At 44.5% G+C, this 23,193-nt stretch overlaps 1 protein-coding gene across 6 annotated transcripts in view; it reads left to right on the top strand.

Annotated features, from left to right (window-relative positions):
- Window positions 1-23,193, top strand: part of PRPF40B (pre-mRNA processing factor 40 homolog B) — a 1,091,929-nt gene that overhangs the window by 370,378 nt on the left and 698,358 nt on the right. For all 6 annotated transcript variants that reach the window (XM_069653885.1, XM_069653882.1, XM_069653883.1 and 3 more), the window contains 2 exons: window positions 11,687-11,830; window positions 13,375-13,443. In XM_069653885.1, the coding sequence (XP_069509986.1) occupies window positions 11,687-11,830; window positions 13,375-13,443 (213 nt within the window). The remainder of the gene's footprint in view (window positions 1-11,686; window positions 11,831-13,374; window positions 13,444-23,193) is intronic.

The following is a 23,193-nucleotide window of genomic DNA, read 5'->3' as shown; positions in this document are numbered from 1 at the left end:
GGAATCCCTCCAGGTGGAAGCTGCTGAGGCCAGCCCTGAGAACACTTTCATAGCAGGAGATTGGGTCCTGGAAAAGATTCATGATAAGACTCCATTTGGACCGTCTTACAGAACAGCAGTGCAAGTAATCGGAGTGAAAGTTTCCAGAGCTGCCATCCTACCCGCAATGCCACCTAAGAGAGGTACTAGATACGTTTCTGTGGACCACCTAAAACCTGTGCCAGATGGTTTCCGCAATGTTTCCACAGAACCTCCCTCTTCCAAGTGAGGAGCCCACGGAAGATGAAGAAATGGAGATCCGGCAAATGATGATGATAGGTGTGCAAGATGGGGAAGAATATGCCACTCTTGATTACACATCCACAATTCAGGAAAGTAATGAAAGTCTGCCAATTTGGAAACAGAAAGCCTTCCAAGTTGCTAAAGTGATGAAAGAATTATTTTGGACAGACTTCCTAAAACGGTGTTATGAATTACTGGCAGAGTATTTCTTCCTACTTTGGTTCAGTCTCATTTTATTCTTCATCTCACTGACTTCTGGGCATTTTATGAGCAAGGTTTCCACTCCACCTGTAAGCAAAGAAGTTGTTCTAAAGCCTTTAAGTTCTTCACACATGTTAGAGAAAAGAGAGTTCCAAGAGCCAGGAACTCCAGCCTCATTAGAGATGTTCCCTCTAACTCCGGGTCACGTGTGGATGCCATCATTCAAAACCTATAATGGCCCAGCAACTCAGCTACAAGTCCACACCTTTTCTGTGATTGGTGAATCCAGACTGTTTGCACCCAGTAATCCAGTGTCTAGAACATACAGAGAACTGTTAAGAACTAGGTTTCAGACATTTGCACAAAATTTGATGTGATTGATGATGTGGAGGACCTCCATGAAATGGGGCCTCACGTGTGTTATGTGCGATATTACAATGCCTTTTTAATTGTCAAACGTGAGCCAATTCTGTGGCCTAAATACACATTCTGGGAACACTGTGCAGTGCCTTTCCAAATTGTCCTGAATTCAAAGCACAGTTCCCATATATTTCACTGAGACCATATCAAGCAGGGGATTACATGTTTGAAAATCAGTACAAATTCCCTCCTGAGCCACATGATGCACAACATACGTATGTTGCAGATTCAGTCATCTTTTACAGAGAATACTTTGCAAACATGACTGAACAAACATGGCAGGGAACTGTCCCTCTATGGTCTACTTGGGGTCCACAGATATGGCAAATTAAAGGGGTTTGCACGTTAGATATGGCTTGTAGGTTCCCACATTTAATGTATTTCTTAAATAAAACGCAGTTCCAGACCATTTCCAGCAATAGGAACCTGAATTTCTACCCTGAATGTAAGAAACTGGAAGGTGAGTTTTGGAGTGCGTCCTATAGAGAAGCAAAAGAATGCAATGGCACCAAGCATATTACTTATGCATCAGGGGGACCTGTGTTATGGGCGGTTCAAGCAAATGAATGCAATAAAAGAAAAGCAGGACTCAGTGTGGGCCCATATAGGGCTTGGACAAGCTATATCAATAGGCAAGCTGTGCCAAGGAATGCTTTCAGAATATCACCTGAGTGAGGTGATACAATCTCTAGATAACCTCATAAAAGAAGAGAATTGGACAGCGATCATGCAGTCAGCTGCTAGTCTGGGGCGCAAGGTAGGCGTGCCAGAAGAGCAGCTACCTGCACCAACTCAGACCCTGGTGTACCTTGTGAGGTGGGACAAGCATCCATAACAGGAAAAACGTACACTTGGTCACAAGCAATAATGCAAATCCTGCAAATTGAAAGTGAGGCAGTACAGCAAGGATTTCATGTTTCAGTTGCTAATGATCAAGCGCTACAACAAGGCTTCTATGCGCTAAGAGATGCCATAACAGATGATGTGGGTTTGATTCAAAATGACTTGTCTATCATTAGAAACGACCAAGAGTCCTCAGTGAGTCTTCTGTAGTAACTGATTTTCTGGACACTCTCAGCAGAGGAGTCCCAGATTGGAATGTGATTTCATTGCCTGAACAAATACAGGCACTTAACCTGTCCAAGGTGGCAACACGCCAGGCAATATCCGGCTCTCCTTTCTTATTGCTTAGTGTGTTAGCAAAGAGTGTAGCGGCAGCATCTGCTTGGGCGTCAGGCTCCACAAATTGGATAGTGCACAGAGCACTAGACATTCCCATTCAAACAGCACCCTCTATCATATGCCAAAAATTACACTCTTGGGGTAATGTACATTGGGTGAATGATACGTGGATCAGAGAAGATTATGTGGTACCATATTCACATGCATGTGTGTCATCAGCTAGGCCTGACCTGACACTGTACTCATTACGTGATTGCTAAGGTTTTACTAGAATAATATGTGAACATGCTGAGCCAGTGAATTCCTGTGACAGTAACTCGAAATTCACACTGCAAATTGCACCAATTGACTCATTCTACTGTAAATCACATAGATTGCAAAATGGTTCATATTTGGTGCATTTCAACCAATCTTGCTGTCATGTCCCGATAGGAATACCAACTCTGATCACTGTAGGCACACAAGTTAGATGCTGTGGGTTCATTTTGGATCCACCTAGCTCATTTCAATTGAAATCATTAGTCTGGCCTGGTGGCAATTTACAAAAACGTGAGTACCCGAAATTGAGTTTATACATAGCAAAGCTGTTGAAAATGCGGTTAGAAGTGCGACGTACTGAAAATGCATATCTGCAAGCACATTCCACTGTGGTCAAACAGATTGCATCTCTACTAGGCTCCGAACATACAAGACAGGAAGCCTTGCACTCTCTGATTGATAGCTCACAGTTTAATGGGGCCAATACTGGCTTGTCTGCAATCACTAAAGTAGCTTAGAATCTCCTACATAAAGGGCTGATTGCCTTGGACACAGTCATTAGAACATTGACTTCGCCGAGTGATTGGCACAGTTGTCTGGTGATAATTCCTGGACTTTTTCTCATACTTTGCTGTAGACACTGAAAAGTATGACAAGACACATAATTACCGCCCTGGAAGCAACCCGTCTCCGGTACAGAACAGAGCTGTGCAGACGTATGGCATATGAGCAGTGTTCACTGTTTCAAAAGCATTTTATTTCGTCATTAACTAGGAAGAAATCTACTGTATCAGCCAGTGCTAAGTGCTGAGTCTGTCACCAAGAATCATTGCTTGCAAAGAACGTGGGAGTTTCAGCATTGCCTTCTACACTGCCACTGTGGCGCAATATAATCTCCAGGACATTGGCTGTGCATAGAGACATTTGTGGGATTCAGAGGTACTTCCCACAAGTATTCTATTGTGAGTTCATTGGGAGTCCCTCTGACACCGCGCCTGATAATGGGGTCATGCCAGAGCAAGAGAAATTGCGCAGTGGACGAAAGCCATTATTGCCCAATGCATTCAGCACTCCCAACGGCATTACCAAGGAAGCACCTGGTCCCTCTGCATCACAGCCGGGCCCAAGTAAGCCACAGAATGATCGATGCATGCTCTGAAACCCAGACCACAAGGCAGAAAAAAATGCCTAAAACAGTGCGCAGTGATGACATGAGCATTCTGTTCTCTCCTCCACAATACTTCTTAACCTACCTCAGAAAGAGACTCGCTTTTAATTCAGTTTTCAGAACACCTGACATTCTACACATGTCATCTAAGCACGCTGCTCAGTCAGACAGCACTGAACTAAAGAATTATCACATTCTACCTCAAGATGCAAGTATGAATGCAAAGCAAACATATGAACTGGATGACCTCCATGTGCTGATCGCAGTGAGTGACAAAGACACTCACATACTGATTTATTTCCAAGGACACCGATTCAGACTATTGACTGTTTATGCATGTGACAATGTGCTCAAGATCACAAGCTTGACAGCTCATTGGATCAAAAAACCAGGACGCAAGCCATGTTGGGTGCTAATTACTAATGGATTCTGAAAAGATCCTGTAGTGTATTGTGAAGCCATCGCCAGTAATGATTTTGCAATCAACCTAAATACCTCCTTGTGAATACATGCATTATTAGCTAGGTCCAGTGACAATATAATGGACTCATGCTGAATACCTCAATGTTGTATATATGTATTAATTCATGCTAATGTTAGCAAGTAGTAACCCTTTCTAAATTTGATGCAGCTGTTGATGTTTTATTTTTGTGTATAGCACACATTACAGGCTCATAGGCACTTTGCAAATATATCAAGCGGCTTAGTTTATTTATTGCATGCAACAGCGCTGTGCTGAAATATGATGTGTACGTGTTTCCTTATGCCACCAATATAGACAATCTTGATGTAAACACAGCTCCCAGTAAGGGTATTAAGGACTTCACTGAGCTACAAATCCGTTGATCTGTGCCACATTGCCTTGAGGGGATTGTCATGGATTAATGTGCTAGCCTCAGCCATCCCCACGAGAAGTAAGAAAAATATCACAGTGGAAAAATTGATCCCTCTCATCCTCCCAACGCTTAACCAACTCCCTGCTACTTCCAACCCCTACGACCTCGTAGAAGGCTATAACAAAACCATGCGCACAGCCTTAGACTCCATTGCACCATTAAAACTAAGAAAATGTAAACCGAAAAAGCACCTCAACCAATGGTTCTCTAGCCACCGTAAAGCTCTTAGATTAGAAAAATGCAAAATGGAACAAGCCTGGAGACAGTCTCCCAAAGACCATAACAAGTTAGTGCTTAATAAAATAACGTCCAACTACAAAAAAAGAAATCATAGCTGCCAAACAAGAGTCTTACAACCAGAGAATTGCACAATCCAACTCCAGCACCAAAGAGCTGTTTACGATCATTAAAGAACTAGAAACACCGGTGCTAACTCCAGACACCTGTGTGAAGGACAAACAATGGTGCACAAGTGTCCAAAATGCCCTAAACAATAAAGTCACAGGCCTACAAACTAAAATTAAAAATAAGAAAGAATCCATAGCTAAACCAACCAACCCCACTAATACTGCCCCGTGCCCCATACCCCAACACCCCCGACCCAACCCCACTCGCTTCAGCTTTTCCAAAGTCTCCACTCTTGAAGGGGAAAAAATAATTCTCAGCCTAAAACCATCCAACTGTCAGGGCGACCTTTGCCCCCCACAAATCGTTAAAGATGCAGCAAGAGACCTCTCACCATTCATCACCAAACTCATTAACGCCTTCTCCTCCTCAGGTACCGTCCCCAGCAACCTTAAAGAGTCCTGGGTCCTCCCCCTTCTCAAAAAGCCCTCTCTTGACCCCTCCATTCCCACTAACTACAGACCCATTGCCACCGTCCCATTCCTGCTCAAGATATTAGACATGACAGCCTACCAACAAATCCAAAAATACCTTGAAATAAACAATCTCCTAGGTATTCGGCAATCAGGCTTCAGACCCCAACACGGGACAGAAACAGCCCTTATCGACCTGAAGGCTCAAATTGACACCCTTAGAGACAATCGGAAAACTGCTTTATTACTTCTCCTGGACCTCTCCGCTGCATTTGATCTAGTTGATCACAAAATCTTATGCAATCACTTGGACTCAGCTGCCCACTTCTCCCAAGAAGCCATCGGCTGGATCGAGTCATTCCTTAGCAACAGATCCATGCGTGTCTTCTCCACCTCTACTGCCGCCGACCCCATCCCCATCACATGTGGAGTCCCCCAAGGATCATGTGTCTCCCTCACACTGTACAACGTGTTCACAAAGCCCCTGTTTGATGATCTAGATGGTCTGGGTATCACCTACACTAATTACGCTGATGATACACAGATCCTCATCCCGTTGACGGGAGATTACAACCATGATTTGGCCTTGGTGAACAAGGTGTACCTCATCATCCAGGCATGAATGGCTTCTCACAGTCTTTGCCTGAATGATGACAAGACTGAGCTCATCATCCTTGCTTCTACCTCAAACCTAACCAAATTGGACCACAACTACTCCAGCTTCATTATAGACGGGAACCCGATCAAGGTAGCCAAAGAAGTCAAAACTTTAGGAATATACATCGACTCCTCCATCTCCTTCCATAAACAGGTTAGCTCTATGGCATCCTCCACGGCCTACACATGTAAGCTTATAAGAGCATCAAAACCCTTCTTGTCCACCCAGAGCTGCATTACGTTAGCCAGAGCCCTTGTATTATCAAAACTGGACTACTGTAATGCCCTCTACGTAGGAGCTAGCAAGCAGGTCACTAACAAAATACAGACGCTATAAAACAACGCTCTCAGAGCAGCGCTCAGCATCCCCAAGAGAGAACACATCTCTAACATTAGGAGATCCCATAATTGGCTCAACACTACAGATACAATCCTGCTAAAAGTAGTCTCACTAACACACAAATGCCTCAACAACGCTGCCCCCCGCTACCTAGTCGATAGAATAAGCAAATACACCTCTAATAGATCTACCAGAAACGCCAACGCAAGCCTGCTCACAGTTCCCAGGTTCAAACGCTCCAAAATGGGTGGCAACAGCTTCCAGCCCAACACTGGAACTCCCTACCACCCTCTCTAAGGACACCCCAAAAGTACACACATTTAAGACGCAACTGTATACATTGGTTAAAGAACAATGACCACTAATACCATCCATCCCACTGCACTGCTGTATACTATGTAAATATGTTTATTTGTAAATTTGTAAACTTTTTGCCTTCCATTGTAATCTTTGTAATCATTGTAATGCACTGTAACCTGTAACCAAGCTTCGAATAACCTTGTTGCTCCTGCGCCCCCTTACCCTCGGGTCTGGTGCGCAATACAAATGAATAAACTAAACTAAACTAATGGTCATATTAATGGTCGTATTAAGACAAGTTGGCTCAGACCAGGTGAATTTAAGCAAGTGACTACAAGTGTGAGGAGAGTATTAAACACACGTTCACTTCTAATACAAAAGCCGTTTTCAAGGAACAGGCATCGACACATGCTCTAAAGAGCAGAAGCTCCATTGACCACACACTGAAGCACAGTCAGCAAAGAGTAAGCGCATAATCTGTCCCTTGGCTCTAAACAAATGCGATGAACACGGTTTGATCATTTCCTCTTTCTAACCACAGGTTAGCAGCTTCTTGTCTTCAACGGCTAAGTCTCGCACCTGGCACATCAGATAAGAGGCCAAAGGCAGGGAACACCATACCAAATTAGAAGTACATGGGTGCACATAAGCCAACCACAAGTGACAGCTTCCTGTTGTAGATGAGCTTGTATCAGGGTCAAGAGATGCTTCTGCACTGATAAACACCTTTGAACAAGAAGTATGATGTGCGGTTAAAGTGTCCAAAGCAATTGTCGCGTCTAACCCCCTTCAGAAAATACATCCAATATAATGGCATTTTAAATAGGCCAGAAAAGAACACTGGGCTTTGCTTGGTTGTCAAGCGGAAGCCCATGCATTCTAATGGAAATAATCAAGAAGCAAAGACAGTACCCGTCACTTGAGTTTTCACATAGGTAAATCAAGGGTGCAATGCAAAGCTAAACTCAAGAGCATAGTCAGACTGTAGACGTTCTGTCCAGGCCAAGAAAATGACGCACATAGTATGTGTAGACTAAGTCATGCGTGTTAATATAAAAAGCACAACAGACTAAGGCTAGGGAGAATTCTGCAGCAGGCAGCCGAGAGCAGACCATTTGAACGTGGGGGGTTGGGAAGAGCATTCGATAGCAGGTCAGAGTAGCATGCCCCCGTGGTCACTTTGCATGCAGAAGAGCAAGGCCTGGAAATCGTGAGTTTTAAGTGTGTTGGTTGAAATTATTTGCATATGTTAGACTGATGCCATGCTTTATTATGTCACTCCACTCCTGATCATACCTTAGCATAGCTCAGACAACATAACATGAACCCCATGATTGCTCAAGCGGGTGTGTTAAAAATGATGAATTGTACTTAATCTTTGTTAGACGCCACTTATGTTTTTAGCTTATGCAATAACGCTTTCCACATTTATGATAGTATGCTATGTTATTATGGCTCTCATTATAGCAGGCATAATGATGATCAAAGCTGGTAGAGAACAGAAGTGATAATAAATATATTGACTTGCTACCTTCAAGTTTCAGCTTCATATTTTTGAGTAATGCTTCATAATAAGGTCTCTTTGAGTCACAACGAACTACAAAATATTTTCTGGCTGTATTTTTGTCAAGTAAGACAAGGGGTGCAGAACTCAGGGAACTGTCGAACCCCTGAGGCGCCTCTCATCAAAACTCAAGACTTGTTATTCTGTGCCCACCCCACACAGCCCTACCTAGGGGTCAAGGGGGGCGGGCAGGGAATCACACCCTAAGGGGCAATCAAGTCACTGTCTTACTGTTAAGATGGATTTCCAAACCAGCCCTGAGAGAGGGTTCTGAGAGGCAACCCTATTTTAGTGAAAAATCAAAGGACACTTGGGTGTAGTCAAACTCAATCAAGGTATGTGCAGTAAGGACTTCAGGAGATATAGGGGTGGTGCAATGGTACTATGAGACATATAGAGAGCACATGAACACAGACTGTAAGTATATAAATACACTATTCATTAGTCGTGAACACACTAAACAAATAACATATCGGGTAAGAAGTATTACTAAATCAACACTGTAGATGCCTATTCATTTACAATTTAAAATATCACTAGATTCACCTACATTTTACTTTTAAGACATTGTAAAGCTATTCATGGAAAACTGCACGTTATAAAGCAGCTGGAAACAGGTAAGAAATGAAAAAGTAATTAAAATTCTTATAAACCATTGTAAGAACACTGGAAAAGCAATGGAAACAAGTGTACGCTGCCTAAAAAAATAAGTCCCCTAGCACTTAAAAGAAGTCCTTCCCTGCTAAGGTAAGTGGGCCTAGTGCCTTTAAAAGTTCCAAGTCCCAAGAAGATACCTTTTGTCGGTAGTTAGGAGTCTTTAAAGTGAAGAAACAAGTGGGGGAAAAAGCCAACAGGTGAGTAAACTGTTTAAGTGACGGGAGAAAAAAAGACATTTGCAAGACTAGGGGTCCTCCCCAAATCCCACCACTGTAGGGGAATGCCCTACTCAACTAGAAGCTAACCCTACAGTTCCTAGATTCGCTGGGCCCACTTACCTGGATCGTTGGTTGCATCGCAGTGTATTCAGGGGCTGTGGGTGCAATAGTTGTTTTCGGCGTTGAGATTGGGTCTGACTAGGCGGCAGTTCTGAACTCTTGATGAGACAGTTCCTGATGCTTTGCAGCTGGAGGACCCACCACGATTCCCACAATGACAAGACCCCCAGGACACGGTGGATGCAGGCAGCGGTAGAGAACACTGTGCTCAAGCAGTATCAGGCAACCCACATTGCGAAGACAAAGAAACTGCTCCAAGAAGATACCTCTTCAGGTTGGAGAGCAGCAACTACAGGAGAACTGCTCTTCTGCCCCAAACTGGCAACCTGCGAAGTTCCAAAACTAAGAACTGCGACTGATGCACATCAGATTCCCTGTATGGAGCTGGTCAGCCCACGGGTTGGTTCCAGAACACTTCCAAAGGCTCTAGGGGGCCAGATCGGCATGCAGGAGTCCAAACTGGTGAGTCCAGCAACTCAAGGGTTGAAACACCGATGATGTTATTCAGGAGATCGAGCCAGAGAAGCAGGGCTTCACCAGGACGTGGCTGGAGGCAATGCTGGATGTCTTCAACTGTCGCCCCTGGGTCTTCAGCAGGCTGCAGCTCATCATAAGGGCTTTAGCTCCAAACTGCCATCTCCAGAATGGCTGCAAGACTCCTCTTTTTAACCTGAATATGGGCCAGGATCGCCCCCAGCCCAACAATGAAATGGATCTGCACTGTACCACCTGGCAAGGACTGTACAATCATGGGCAGCGCCCTGCCCTATAGCTGCCCAATAGCAGAGAGTGTGAATTAGAATCAGACTGTCCCAGCCCCCACATACGGCCATATGCTCACACTGCTGCTTTGCCCAGAAAGTCGGGGCTTTGCCCCAGAAAGGGCTTTCCTTATAAGCCATTTCGTGAGTTGAGTGGTCAGGAAGAAGGCCAAAGGACAAGACGGGGAAAAAATGTGGCAGGGCCATTTCGAGCATATGGTACTCAAAATGGCATTATGCTGTAAAATGCAAACATGCGTGTGAGTAAAATGAAAACACTACAGAAAACTATATTGGACACATCGTGAAAGTAAAACAAAAATACTACAAGAAAAAGCAAAAGGGATTTAAAGTACCCTTCCCACAATTTACTGGAACGTGCAGCTTAAAAACAATAAGACATCTCGCAATGGGAGGCAATTCCCCTGCACTGGCAGCCTGCAAAGCCCCAAACAGATGGGCTAAGCAAGGGAAGTAAAGCAAATGGGTTGTTACTTACCGCCAAAAGTCAGCACAGGAATTAATAGCAAACGGTTGAGGGATTAATTGAGGTAAAGAGGGAAAGCTGCAAAAAGAAAATCTTTCTTCACAACCGTTGCACTTAGGGACATGCAGTGGGGAGTACTCTTGCTGCCTCACGCAGCTGACGCCTCATGACAATCTGATCACACAAAGGCCATTTATCTCCTATAGTAGGTAATATGGGCTCTTAGATAAACTGGGTGAAACGAGGCTTGGTGGCTCTATGAAAATTGTTGGACTCAGGGAACCAATTGCACTTTGAGTGTTGTCAGGCTAGGTTTCATTATTGGGCAAGATCTGCAAGCAACAGTGGCGCTGGGTGCTGCAAGACGGACATTGGTGCAGCATTGTAACACCAAAGAGGGCCACCCGATCTCAATCTAATGAGTGATGGCAAGGACGATTGCAGTCATGCAAAAGATCACTTATTTCCTGAATAGTCCATGTGCAAAAATGCTAGCTTCCTTTTTAAAATGATGTGTAAAGTCATATATAATCTGTCTGAACTGATTTCTGGGAGACTGAGGGGGGTCTCTTTATATTTGTGTGAACTTGTTGGGTTGGACTTTCTGGACAGTTTAACATTGATAACAGTTCGGATGTTCGGTGTCCCCCAAATGCGCAGGTGTTCGGCACTATAGCTGTATGCTGTCCGTTGGCGTTTCCTGCCTCTGGTGGAATAGCATTTTTTTACTGGCTAAGTGGCTTTATGAGGAAAGCCAAGAAGCTGATTGTTCTTACGTGGCCATAGTGGCCTACATTTGTGCATTTTATACCAGCATTATTGGCAAAGCAAACTGACCATGTTTTTATGTGGGAATACTGGCATACATTGGTGCAACCAGTAGGGACGTGTATGGGCACAGCCAGTAAAAAATGTTTTTTATACTGTCATATAGTGTCTTCTAAGGCATCATGAACATGATAATTTGCACTGCTAGGGACTTGAATCTGTGGGATTTATGTATGACCCTCAAATTGATTTTAAACTGTGTGGCTTTTTTTACCTAATTTTTCACAAAGTGTGCTGTAAAATATGCCATTTTAACCCATTTAAAAAAAAAACATTGTGAGCGTGGAAAACCTCACCCCCTCAACCCTCCCTCATTGGTTTGGGCTCCCTCGCTACACTCGGTGGTTCCCTCATATTCATAGGAAATGTTTCCATTTAAAAAATGTACCAGAAGCAGTGTTAGCTTTATAGACACACAGAATGGGTACAGCAAGGCAGCAACAGCAACTTTTCCTGCAGATCCTTCTTGTTTCCGTATTTTCAACTGTTTTCCTAATGCGTGTTTCTCTGTCTTCTGCCTTTGTCACAGATCCCTCCTCCAGGGATGCCGCCTCATTTCCCACCAATCGGAATGCCACATTTAGGACACAGACCACCAGTAATGCCACCTGTGCCACCTGGCATGCTGCCTCCTATGATTCCACCCATGGCAGGACCACCTCCGTTAGGACAGGTAGGGAATGCTCCTGGGGCATTGCATGTTTGGTGCTGGAGACTGGAGAGAGGGGTAGAGGGCATTACTGTGGCACAAGGCAGGGGGAGTTACATCTGATATAGTAGTCTCCAAAAAGGGTACATGTTACTCCAAAACCAGTGAAAATCTTTTTAGTATATAATAAGTTGACATCCCGAACTATGACACACAACTTTTGAGCATACTTGCATATGACATAACAAATAGTATACATCATTCGTTCTATGTGCAGCTGCCAGCTTGGTTTACCTCTGTTTCTGTAGCCTCTGTTTGATGTTTGCATTTCATGGCCTCCATTATATCTGCTGTTGGCCTTCTGCATTCAGTGTGCTGCTAGTAGCCTGTTTTATTTGTGCTGTTGAGATGTTTATTATGTGTGTTCTTGGATGCCTTGATAATGAGTGCTGCTGGGGGCCAGCATTGTGTCTAATACTTGGGGCCTGTGCTGTGTGTATGATTGAGGACTGATCTGCTGCCTTCTGGCTGGAGACATTGCAGCTTGGTGCAAAGCACACACAGCTCCATCAAACAGAGGTATCAGTGCACCACAGGAACGGTGCTGATGCCCCGAGCCCTTTAGAAGGCCCTATCCCCAGAATGCTTGTTCAATAAGGGGGAGGGGGGTACCTGGGTGCCCTGGAGGTCAGTATCAAATGAGGGTGGGATTCGATTTGTATGTTCCCAACTGGGTCAACTGTCCCGCGCTTATTCTCACCGCAGCACTCCTTACTCAGTCAGTTTCTATTCATGTTGAGAAGGCGAGACCACTCCTATGTCAGTGGTCTTTTGGGAATCCTCTGCTTGTATCGTCCCTTCTCAAACTCCTTTCCTGCGACACGTCCTTATTTTTAATGATAGTATCAGGATAAAGCGCTAAGTCAGAATTGTTTGGCGGACTTCTCTATATGTGAAAGGCTGCAGGGTTGACCAGATCTGCTGGTGGCATGACTAGAGAATTAAGATGCACCAGTCGAGACAGAATCTGAGAATGTTCAAATATGGGAGCCAAACATGTTTCTAACCTTCTTTATCTTGTGCTACACTGCTGTAGGAAATTGAGCTCTCGTAGGCCCCATTATAAAGTTTACTTTTTGGCGTATAGCACTTTTGATGTGTATTATCTATTGGGTGTTTTGTGGAGTTCGTAATGTTGCCGTGCAACTATATTAAAGCGCTTGTCTGTCTTGTGGGTTATGTCAAGGTTGAAGTTCAGAAATAATATTCATAAGTTGACCTGCCAGTTTGATCAGCCGATTGGTTAATTTGTTTAGGGTAGACATGGGCTGCTGAGGTCCTGGATTATATGTGCTACCTGGGAACCGGGTTACATTTTCTACTGGCATTCTGCATTTCATGTGCTGCTGGTAGCCTGCTTTTTTGTTTTGTTAGGGATCTTTATATAATGTGAGCAGCTGATGGCCCGCATTATAGCCATTTGACTCTCTTGGTGTTGAGAGGTATCACTGTGAACCCATTCACAGAGATGATACATTGTGTTTTCCCCTTCTCTTTCCTTTCTGCAGATGCCAGGCATGGTACCCACTCTGATGCCGGGAATGATGATGCCAAGCATGCCCTCTGCTCCCATTCAAGTGAGTTCCATTGGTTTTCAGTTCCATTCTTCGAATTGGGCGATGTCACTATCCATACTGTTAGGGTGCAGAAGGAGAAAAACACACAGGTGGCATGGTTGTTTTCATAAACATTTTTTATTTTCGAAAATAAAGAGAAAATCTTCCTCTCTCTTACTCTTAGAGGGATTTCCCTACCTCAACTAAAATACTAAGGATTCAGTTAGGATGTCTATGTAAATCATGAGTCCACCGTCCTGTCAAAAAACCCTGCTTCTGTCCCTTACACTTGTAACTAAAAAAAAGAGGTAGTGGATCTTCTTGGTCCAGAAGAATGAATCCCTTCTTCTGGACAATGGATTACAGTTTCAGTTGTAGGTGGGACCTTTAGCTGAGGGAGTAGCTTCCTTCCAGACGTCTCAATCCCTTTCCAAGGTACAAAACAAAGTTCCAGTTTGAAATGTCAACAAGCAGCAAAGTTCTCAATTCAACACAAAAGGTTAAAGTACCAGCTCAAACATCAACATTCCTTATTGCCAATAGTTGCTTCTTCACTATGGGGTTGCTGAGAATGCCTCCCTTTTCCCGGTATCTTGTAAACACAGTTTCCAAGAGAATGACTCCAAGAGAACCAGGCATTTGACTCTGGTATGTTTCCTCCACAAACAGCAAGGGGGGGATGACTCCCTTCCCATGGACTCTCTCTTCAATTGGCTCCACGTTTTCACAATACCAGGGGAATTACTCCCTTCCCCTGGTCTTCCTTGGCTTCATTCTCACACTCTCTTGGCTTTTACTTTCACAGTTCATACCACCAGGGGGAATGAGACTCTTCCCCTGGCCCTTCTCAGGCTTCTTCTTACAGTTCACAACCATAGGGGGAATGTCTCCCTTCCCCTGGCCTTTTCCAGGCTTCTTATTACAATTCACAACAGTCGGGGGAATGCCTCCCTTCTCCTGGTCCTTCTCAATCATGAATTGCCACAAAGAAGATAGTTTGCAAAAGTTCCTCTAGGCTTCTGGCAGATCGAGTTCACTCTCCAACCAGGTACTGCCACAAAGAAGATGACTGGCAAAGGTTCCTCTGGTTTTTGGCTGACCTGGTTCACTCCTGCCAGGTTCTGCCATGAAGAAGATAACTTGGATGTGTAATGAATCCAGTGAATCCAGTGGAGTCCAGTGACCTTTTCCCATGTGGCCAGGGGAAGGCAGCCGCCACCTGATCCTTACCTTGGGGGCAGCTTCATGAGGGAGGATCACATGGGAGGAGGCAGCTACCCGGGAGATGTCATGAGTTCACTGGACGAGACTCGGTATCTCCCCCTTTCCGATGAGGAAGACCCCGTAATACCCAAGACCCTTTTCCATGAGGAAGAGCCTCTGATGCCCCAGACCCTCAAGGCATGCTGTCAGATACATATTCGCACTGATAGGAGAAGTGAACCCTCTTCTTCATATATATTTGGCCAAACACACAACTAGAACACCAACTCGCACTGCTCAAACATCCTTTTTCTTCTAAAGTTCCTTTAAATAAAACCAGTAAAAAGAACTATTCCAATGCCATACAACATCTATGAATGTCAACTCCCAGAATTCCCAGGGTACTGAGACAAGGAGGATGCAGGTGTTCGAATCGTGTACTAAGAACCTGAACCACAATATGCAGTCCAGCTGTTTTTCCAAAGCACCTGTGCGCGGGACATTTAAACCTGGCGGACGCACTATTCGGAGAGTCGGTGCAGGAGAAGACGTTGCCTCCTATTGAAGAGCTCACAAATGTGAAGAACACGTACTGGTTTGCCAGGGCAGAAGGGTCAGCCAACGAGCGATGCTGTGACAGAGACTGAAGTGCCGTGGAGACGCTGGGAGCTGCGAGGAAGGTCCTGGGCGCTCTGCGAGTCGAGAAGCTGGCGTTCTCCATTCTGGATCCCGAAGGGAAGCAGACATGCAATCGGGGGGTGTTTGTCAGGGTTAGGCATGCGAGACATTCAGCCCGTACATTCAGACCTGTTCCTGCTCTGAATAAACCAATTCTAAATCCACGTTATAAACGGTTTTCCAAATATGTGCTGCCTGCATTTAAACGTTCGGAAAGTTCGGCGGGTTTGTTTTCCTGGTAACTAGAGGTTGTCATGGAAGCTTGGAACACCGTTGCTAGGAGGAAGGAGCCGGCGTCCAGAACGTTGATGTTCGGCTCACGTGACTAACCCTTCTTAGTCCCGCCCCTTCTGACATTTCGTTGATTCTGAATACGCTGTATTCCTTGTACCTGAAGTTACATGCTTACCTTGTTTTTTCTGCTTTGTGACCTTGCCCTTTTGGAATGTTCTAGTTCTATTATTTCCTGGCTTTTTTGCTTTTCCTCCTACGACCCGGACTGCTCTACCAACCTTGTCTCTGCTTACCCTTGGCTCTGTTGTTTGACTCATCGGATTCCAAGACTCGGACTGCCTTCTGGACCGCCTTAGCTGTATCCCTGGTTTTTGTTTGCTGCCCGTCAGGACCACGACTCGGATTGCTCACCTGACCTTGCTTCTGTCTTGCCCCGTGGATTTGTCATTTTCTTGGCCCCACGACTCAGAACTGTTTCTTGGATTACTTCGCCTAGTGACTTCCTCTTCTGCAACATCCCTTCATTTGTGCTGCTGTCACACACATGGACTTGAGACTTCCTTTTCTGTGAGCGTCAGGCGTCCTCGTTTCGTCGGGATAGGTTTTGGACTCATTAGGCGTCCGCGTGCCTACGGGAATAGCCTGTTTTAGAACTATTTTGTTACTACGAACTTTGTCTCGTTTTTTGGATATATCAAGACTCAAAGAACTCTGGTGACCCGATTATCCATTGCTGTGCTAGTATTGAACCTTAGAATCCATTGAAGTTTCTGCTTCATTAGCACAGGTTAGTGGGAGTAAATAGTTTTTTCCTTGGAATACGTACTGTTACTGTTTCACACTAACCTTGCGTGTTTCCTTTGCAGCCACTGTGTCTCGGGGTATCCAGTCTTTCAATTAATTGATCCTTCGGCATGTTTATTTTACATTCAGAGGGTTACATTAGTGGGAAGAATTCTTCTTCTTCACGACGGGTTCAGGTTTTGCAAGGAGTATTCTGACAAATTCAGAAGCCTTACAAAAAGCATCCCAATGGGACATTGGCTAGCATACTTCAGTTAGTGGCAGATCTTTGTTCAGACATGGCTACGGCTCATGCTGCCACTCAACAACAGATTTTGGCATTAAAGACAGCAGTACAACCTGCCCCGATGCCTTCAGCTTCTGCGGAGTCAGCTCCTGAACCTTCTCAAGCCAAGGCTGGACCCATTTATGTTGCATCTCAATTCCCGTTAGCCCCCCCCAGAGAGGTTTTACGGGGATCCTAAACATTTTAGGACCTTTTTGAATCAATGACGCCTACACTTCTTATGCCGACCGGGTTCCTTTCCGGATTCTACTACTGAAGCAGCATTCTTGTTGTCCCACCTCGGAGGCACTGCAGCAGCCTGGGCCAACCCTCTCCTGGAAAGTGGTAGTCCTCTATTGTTTGATTGTGATGCCTTAACAGAGGCCATGAGTAAGGTTTTTGACACCTGCTACAAGACCCAGTCTATGGAGCTGGAATTGTTGGGTTTGCAACAAGGTGATCTAACACTTCTAGCTTATTTGGCCAAATTTAATCAATTGGTTGCTGAAACGAGTGGCCAGATGACAAAAAGGCCTCAATATTCTATAAAGGATTATCTGATTCTTTAAAGGATACCCTTGCTATGGTACCTGTTGTTCCAGGTACATTTCCAGAACTATTGGATTTAGTCCGACAAATAGATGTTCGGAAAGCCGCCCAGATGGGCGAAAAAAGAGGATTTTTTCCTGGCACTACATTAGCTCCAGGCCCAGTTGTGGGTACTCCTGAACCAGTGCATATAGGGGTCGCCACACGGGGGTCCTCTGTCTACGGAAGAAAGAGAACACTGAAAGAATAATAATGTGTGCTTCTATTGCGGTTCCTCTGAACATTTATTAAAATGATGCCCAAAGAAACCTACCAAGAGGCAGGGAAACTGGAAAGCTCGTCAATAAGAGGAGTCCACTTGCCGGGCTATACTACTACAATGGACTCACATATTGTGATACCCTTCACTATTAATGTTGCATTTATTGGGCCATCAGGTAGTTCCACTTCCGCTAAGGTGGTACTGGATTCTGGGGCTACTGGGAATTACATTGATGCCCTATATGCTAAGGAATTGGCTTTGTCCGTCATTGAGAAAAAAAACGGTGGTTGTCAATGCTGTAGATGGCACTACCCTGTTATCAGGTTTAGTGACTGAACAGACAGCAGAGTTAATCATGGAAACTCCACACAGTCACAGTGAGAGAATAACTTTTGATCTCATTTCAGCCCCGTAATTCAAATTCATACTCAGTATTCCTTGGCTCAGAGTGTATAATCCGATCATTGATTGGCACACTGGCAGTATTGAATTTTTGTCTGAGTACTGTGAAAGAAATTGTTGGAGTACGGACATTCTGATTAAAAATCCTTGTCGTCTGTTATTGGACTCTGCTTCTACCATTGGGGCAGTGATCACTGGAGTTCTAACTAAGGAATACCTTGCTTATCATGATGTCTTTTATAAGGGTGGAGGGGAGATCTTACCACCTCATCGTCCTTACGATTGCCCTATAGATCTTGTCCCGGGAGCTAAAATTCCCACTGGAAGGGTATACTCCCTTACATAAAAGGAAGATGTTATTCTTAAGGAATACATTGACAAGGCTGTAGAAACTGGGTTCATTCGCCCATCAAGTTCTCCTGTAGCCTCTCCATTATTCTTTGTTCCAAAGAAGGAGGGGGATCTTCGTCCCTGTATTGATTATAGGGCTCTCAATGCCATCACTATTCGGAACCAATATCCTATACCCCTTATATCAGTCTTATTGGACCAATTGGGCTCATCAGTCATATTTACCAAATTGGACCTTGGGGGGAGCATATAACCTGGTCCGAATACGTAGCAGTGACAAATAGAAAACAGCATTCAAAACCAAGTATGGTTTGCATGAATACCTGGTAATACCATTCAGTTATGTTCTGCACCTGCAACCTTTCAATACTTCATAAACGACGATTTTCATGATATGCTGGATCAGTTCCTTGTAGTTTATTTAAATGACATCTTGATTTATTCCCCTTCCTATGAGACGCATGTGATTCATGTTACTAAGGTGCTACAAAGGTTATGAGATAACAATCTGTTTGCCAAATTGGAGAAATGTCTTTTTCATACCAGCGAAGTGGAATTCCTTGGTTATGAGATTACGAACAGAGGAGTCCAAATGAGTAAATCCAAGGTTAAGGCAGTTCTGGAATGGCCTATCCCTACCTCTTTGAAATCCCTCCAATAATTTCTGGGCTTTGCAAACTTTTATAGAAGGTTCATCAAGGACTTCTCCACCGTGGTTGCACCTCTTACTACCCTCACGAGTAGTAAAAAGATCTTTTGGTGGAATGAGGAGGCTAGTCAAGCATTTAGCAACCTTAAGACCGCTTTTACCACAGCTCCCGTGTTGCAACATCCCAATCCTTCTCTCCCTTTTGTTGTCGAAGCCGATACCTCTGACATTGCTCTTGGAGCCATTTTGTCACAAGAATGCTCAAAAGATAGCGGTTTGCACCCAGTTGCTTACCACTCCAGAAAACTATCCTCTTATGAGAAGAATTATACAATCACAGAAAAGGAGCTTTTGGCGGTAAGGGACGCTTTTAAAACCCAGAGACATCATTTACTGGGTACTGCTCTTCCTGTCCAAGTAGTCACCGACCACAGAAATTTGTTAGCATTACAGTCAGTGAAATGTACCACTGCACGTCATGTAAGGTGGCAGGTGTTTTTCTCAATGTTTAATTTCGTCATCACTTACAGACCAGGTTCTCTTCACACTAAGGCTGATGCTTTATCCCGAATTCATGGGGCGTCTTTCCCCAAAGACAATGGGGTTCCTCTTTTGTTACCTCATCAAGTGGTTTGTAGCTGTACTTTGCAACCAATTTCACGTACCACCATACACGACTGGGTGGTACAGAATCTAGCAGAAGTTGAACGCCTCAAGTTGGAGGTCATCCATTCTCTACCGTATGCTCATGGGTTATTATTTATCCCCGATAACGGCTCACGTTGTAAAGCCATCCAATGGTGCCACGACTCCAGGATAGCTGCTCATCCCGGCGTAAAGAAAACTATGGCTCTCTTACATCGTTGGTGGCCAGCTATGCAGAAGGATGTTACTGACTATGTCGCGGCTTGCTTTGTTTGTGCCCAATGCAAAAATACTCTTGTTAAACCGGTTGGGTTACTACAAGCTATGCCAATCCCTGATCGCCCTTGGAATATGATATCCATGGACTTCGTAGTGGAGTTACCTGCGTTTTCTGGTTATGATACAATATGAGTCGTCATTGATTATCTGACCAAAATGGCTTTGTTTGTGCCTTGTCAAGGCTTGCCCTCTGCTCCTATGCTGGCCGACATGTTCTCAAAGAATGTGTTGTATTTCTTTGGGCTTCCCTCAATTATCATTTCAGATAGAGGTTCACAATTCACCTACCGTTTCTGGAGATCGCTCACATCCTCGTTTGGTATTGACAATAGGTGCGCTAGTTCCTGTCATCCTCAGACTGATGGGCAGACAGAAGGTTCAAATTCTACAATGCAACAATACCTTAGATGTTTGACACTTCAGTATCAAGAAACTTGGCTTTCTGTACTTTGTATGGCGGAATTCGCATACAACAATTCTCTTAATTCTTCCACTAGATTCTCTCCGCTCTTTGCCCTATATGGGTGTCATCCCCGGTCTTTGCTGTTGTCTCCGGTGTTACCAGCACAGAGTCTGGCTGCTGCTTCCTGTGTCTCACCTTTAGTATCCATCCAACAAGGGGTTAGGGTACATTTGGAACGGGCACAGGAACGTGCTAAACATTATGCAGACTCCCATCGTTCTCCGGCTCCTGCTTATGCTATGGGCATGAAGGTCTGGCTATCTACAAAGAACTTACACATTCCTGTACGGAGGGTATTATTGCCTAGATTTGTTGGTGTTACGAAATTACTGCCATAATGAATCCAGTGGCAGTACGTTTGTGGCTTCCTGTGAAATGGAGGTTGCATCCTGTTTTTCACGTATCACTGCTCAAGCCTTTTCATCCTGACACTAGGATGCCTTTGCAACCACCTTCTATTCAAGTCCAGGTTGAGGATGAGTATGAGGTTAATATAATTCTCGATAGCAAGGTGTCCAGAGGGATGCGTTTGTATTTTGTGGACTGGAAAGATTATGGACCAGAGGATGGAACATGGGAAGCGGTTGGTAATATACACGCAGCCCAGTTGATTGGCGATTTCTGGGCCTCTTGGAAAGGGGGGGCATCTTTGAGGGAGGGTACTGTCATGGTTAGGCATGCTAGACATTCTGCCCGTACATTCAGACCTGTTCCTGCTCTAAATAAACCAATTCTAAATCCACGTTATAAACGGTTTTCCAAATATGTGCTGCCTGCATTTAAACATGGCCAGCAGACTTGCAAAGTTTGGCGGGTTTGTTTTTCTGGTAACTGGAGCTTGCCATGGAAGCTTGGTACACCATTGCTAGGAGGAAGGAGCCGGCGCCCAGAACGTCAACGTTCGGCTCATCTGACTAACCCTTCTTAGTCCCGCCGCTTCTGACATTTCGTTGCTTCTGAATACGCTGTATTCCTCGTACCTGAAGTTACGTGCTTACCTTCTTTGTGACCTTGTCCTTTTGGAGTGTTCTAGTTCTATTATTTCTTGGCTTCTTTGCTTTTCCTCCTACGACCCGGACTGCTCTACCGACCTTGCCTCTGCTTACCCTTGGCTCTGTTGTTTGGCTCATCGGATTCCAAGACTCGGACTGCCTTCTGGACCGCCTTAGCTTTATCCCTGGATTTTGTTTGCTGCCCGTCAAGACCACGACTCAGATTGCTCACCTGACCTTGCTTCTGTCTTGCCTCACGGATTTGTCATTTTTTTGGCCCCACGACTCGGAACTGTTTCTTGGATTACTTCTCCTAGTGACTTCCTCTTCTGCAACATCCCTTCAATTGTGCTGCTGTCACACAAATGTACTAGAGACTTCCTGTTGTGTGTGCTTCAGGCGTCCTTGTTTCTTCGGGATAAGTTTTGGACTCATTAGGCGTCCGCGTGCCTACAGGAATAGTCTGTTTTGGAACTATTTTGTTACTATGAACTTTGTCTCGTTTTTTGGATATATCAAGACTCAAAGAACTCTGGTGACCCGATTAACCATTGCTGTGCTAGTATTGAACCTTAGAATCCATTGAAGTTTCTGCTTCATTAGCACAGGTTAGTGGGAGTAAATCGTTTTTTCCTTGGAATACGTACTGTTACTGTTTCACACTAACCTTGCGTGTTTCCTTTGCAGCCACTGTGTTTCGGGGGTATCCAGTCTTTCAATTAATCGATCCTTCTGCATGTTTGTTTTACATTCAGAGGGTTACATTAGTGGGAAGAATTCTTCTTCTTCACGATCAAGTTTTGGAAGGAGTATTCTGACAGCGTTCTGGCAACTGCGCCAACAGCATTTTGAACATTATTGCCTTGTGAATACGATGAAGGGCTTGTTTGAATACCAGAAGGCTAAAAGGAAAACCCCAACAAACTGTGAATATATGAAATGTAAATGTGAGGCCAAACTTAAAGAAACCTTACCAAGAGTATTTATCTCAAACTGAGAGCCATACCTACAATATTGATGATACAAAGCAAGTATATGAGAAGTCTTGGTAAACCAAAAACACCAGGCGAGAGAAATATCGAGAAATCCTGACAAGCAAGACGGCAAGCAATTGATATATGTAATAGTCCTGGCAGGCGAGTACACCAGGCAATTGGCATTGCATAAAGGAACGATTGGCGTTTATTTATTGAACCCTGGAAAGTTGGATGGTAAAGAAATACATTGTTATCCAGACCGAGGAGAAAGTAGCATTAACGAAAGACTGTTAAAGACTTGGTTGCTAGATAGGAATCTTGTAAGTCCAAACTTGACAACAAGGAACTGTTTACAAAAGTGACTATTCTTCTTGTAATAAAGAATACAGAGGAAGGGACCCACCCCTAGAAACAAGGTATTTCTCTGTGCAGAACATTGTTGTTGGAGATCTACTTATTTTCAATTGTGGATACTTTTGGGCCAGTTGAAGATATTTTCTTTACACATTGCTATTTTTTATAGTGTGATTGTCTGGACAGGACGTTTTGGACACGAGAACGTTTTCAGTTATTGACATACTGACAGAGACATATCCTTAGTTTTGGTTGATAGGCAGGGAAGCTCCTCTTTAGCATAGGATCAGAGAGGCATGTTCTAACCCTTTTTCTTTTAATACATGTCTTTGGTATAAACATGACAACCTTGTGACCGGCTCTCATTTCTGTCCCCTCACAGATGACTCTTATTGCTTTATGGGTGCGGGTCCCAGACCCATATTTGGGTTTCTTTCCCAGGGTTTCCCTCCTCAGCACTGCTCGGTATCTTTGGAGTTTTCCACAGCTCCCTTGCGCACTCACCAACCTTCCCAGCAACCCAGATAACTTTTGGGTTCTTGCTGGCTACTTCCAGTTGGTCTGGGTCTCTCAGAGCTTCGGCTTCGGTCTTCCCATGTCTTCTCTGGCTCTCCGATGGGCTGCAGCGTTCCCACAGCCTGCCTCTTCCTTCCGTGTGTGCGTT

This window comes from Ambystoma mexicanum, chromosome 3q, assembly GCF_040938575.1.
Source record: "Ambystoma mexicanum isolate Mex_15411 chromosome 3q, UKY_AmexF1_1, whole genome shotgun sequence".
Lineage (NCBI taxonomy): Eukaryota > Metazoa > Chordata > Amphibia > Caudata > Ambystomatidae > Ambystoma > Ambystoma mexicanum.
This window is presented reverse-complemented; position numbering and strand designations above follow the sequence as displayed.